This window comes from Limulus polyphemus, unplaced genomic scaffold, assembly GCF_000517525.1.
Source record: "Limulus polyphemus unplaced genomic scaffold, Limulus_polyphemus-2.1.2 Scaffold462, whole genome shotgun sequence".
Taxonomy (NCBI): domain Eukaryota; kingdom Metazoa; phylum Arthropoda; class Merostomata; order Xiphosura; family Limulidae; genus Limulus; species Limulus polyphemus.
The window spans coordinates 53,407-55,274 of record NW_013666072.1 but is presented as its reverse complement, the minus strand read 5'-3'; the positions used below and the strand labels follow the sequence as shown (position 1 = coordinate 55,274).

Here is a 1,868-nt window from a genome sequence, read left to right as displayed (position 1 = left end):
GTGTGTCTTATACACCAAAAAATACGGTATGTATTTGTTTTCTAAATGCATTTTATTTACTGCTTTGGGATTTCTTGTGCGAGCTTCTGAACCATTATGTGACAAAAACCTGTGTGAGTGTGTGTGTTCTCTTATGACTTTTAAACTACTGGAGTTCTTGTCACCAAACCTGGCATGTGTTCTTAGGGCCTTCTGGGGAGTGACATAAAGGGTCTGTATTTGGATCTTACCCCTTATGTTACTCCCTGGATACCCATGTTTCTTCCCCTTGCATTCAACAGGTATGTCAACAACTATCCAATAGAAGGACACCTAAAACAAGTCACTAGAGCAATTAGCTTTGACCAAAAGGTTCATTAAATGTTGGGGGTCATCCATTGGCCAAAGGTTGACTGACCTTTAATATAACTTTTGACCCCTTGACTCTGTCATGTTAATTTTTCATTGTGGAGTAACAATATGTGCCTAATGTTATGTAACTATATTGTAGGTGTTTGGGGTAAATTGTTGATTTGTTATGGAATGATGTGATTGGCATATGGATTTATATCAAATGAGACAGCAAAGTTATATGATTAGATGGCATAAAAATAAAATAAAATCAAGTTTTGAAATTACTTACATGAGTACACGAAACGAAAATATTTTTATATCAACTGAATTTAGAATACAAATTTTTTCACTTTTCTACATGACAGTTTCATTTTTTTTTTTTCTATAAGAGAAACTTTGATGTACTCATCACCATCTTTTGACTGAAATTATTAACAAGAATTTTCGATTGAGTCTTAAAAATGTGTATATAATATATAACCACACTATATCTACTACATTCAGTGTTGATGAAGGCTTTTGTCTAGTACCAGGGCTCTTCAGCTGGGATACAACAGTAGAAGTAGTGATTGAGATGCTATTTGTATTAGTAACTTCTTTAAAAAAATGAAAAAATTATAAGCATTGCAGTCATCACTGTAGTTTGTTTTATAGTTGGCTGAATTGCCTGTACTTTTATTTATATAAAAAAAAGTATGATAAACATGATTAGAAGGTAAATACTTTTCAAGTAAGTAGCATATTATGATGCTATGGATTCCCAATCCTATATTCATTGCTAAATTCTTCTTGATTTTTCAATGAAAAGTTAACTTTGAATGAATACATTAAAGATATTTAAAACTGCATATTTCTGTTACATTTTAACTCTTTCCTGCATTATATTCATGACTTATTTATATTGAAACTTAGAAGATTGAAGAAAATTCAGATGGTCAGGAGATATCTGAACCAACTATGCCACCAGGGTGGAGTCGGAAAGTTGTACAGAGACAATCGGGAAAGTCAGCAGGAAAATATGATGTATATCTTTTTACGTAAGTACAATTTGAAGTTCAGTCAGACATGGATATATTGGACAATATATATATAAGATTTTGGAGTGCATCACTGTTATTTTGGCATGTAAAAAAAATAGGAGGATAACATTACCTTAGAATATACTGTAAAACAGTAAGTTCAGATATAGAACTTGGATAAGTATAAGTCATGGTAATTAACTTATTATCCAAAATAACATAATAATAAAAACTTGAAAAATATTCTACAAAAAAAAACAAAAATCATTCATTTTACAAATCACTGGCTGACTTTAAGTTATGTATAAAGTTTCAAAACCATTAAAAGTAGGACAGTTGAACAAGTACTAATTAATATTACAAGTTAAAACTTCTGCTAAATCATACACCAAGATATTTGTTCATGAAAATAACAGATAAAATATAAAGATTTTGCATGTGAAATTTGAAAATTTTCTGATGCATAAAAGTATTTTTAATCTTAAAATGAAAATTACTTTGCATGATAGATAGACA

The 1,868-nt window shown here is 30.1% G+C and overlaps 1 protein-coding gene across 3 annotated transcripts in view; it reads left to right on the top strand.

Moving 5' to 3' along the window:
• Positions 1-1,868, top strand: part of LOC106458429 (methyl-CpG-binding protein 2-like) — a 34,124-nt gene that overhangs the window by 23,437 nt on the left and 8,819 nt on the right. For 2 of the 3 annotated variants that reach the window (XM_022384639.1, XM_013917939.2), the window contains exon 4: positions 1,246-1,370. In XM_022384639.1, coding sequence (XP_022240347.1) covers positions 1,246-1,370 — 125 coding nt within the window. The remainder of the gene's footprint in view (positions 1-1,245; positions 1,371-1,868) is intronic. The other variant, XM_013917941.2, reaches the window with a different exon arrangement.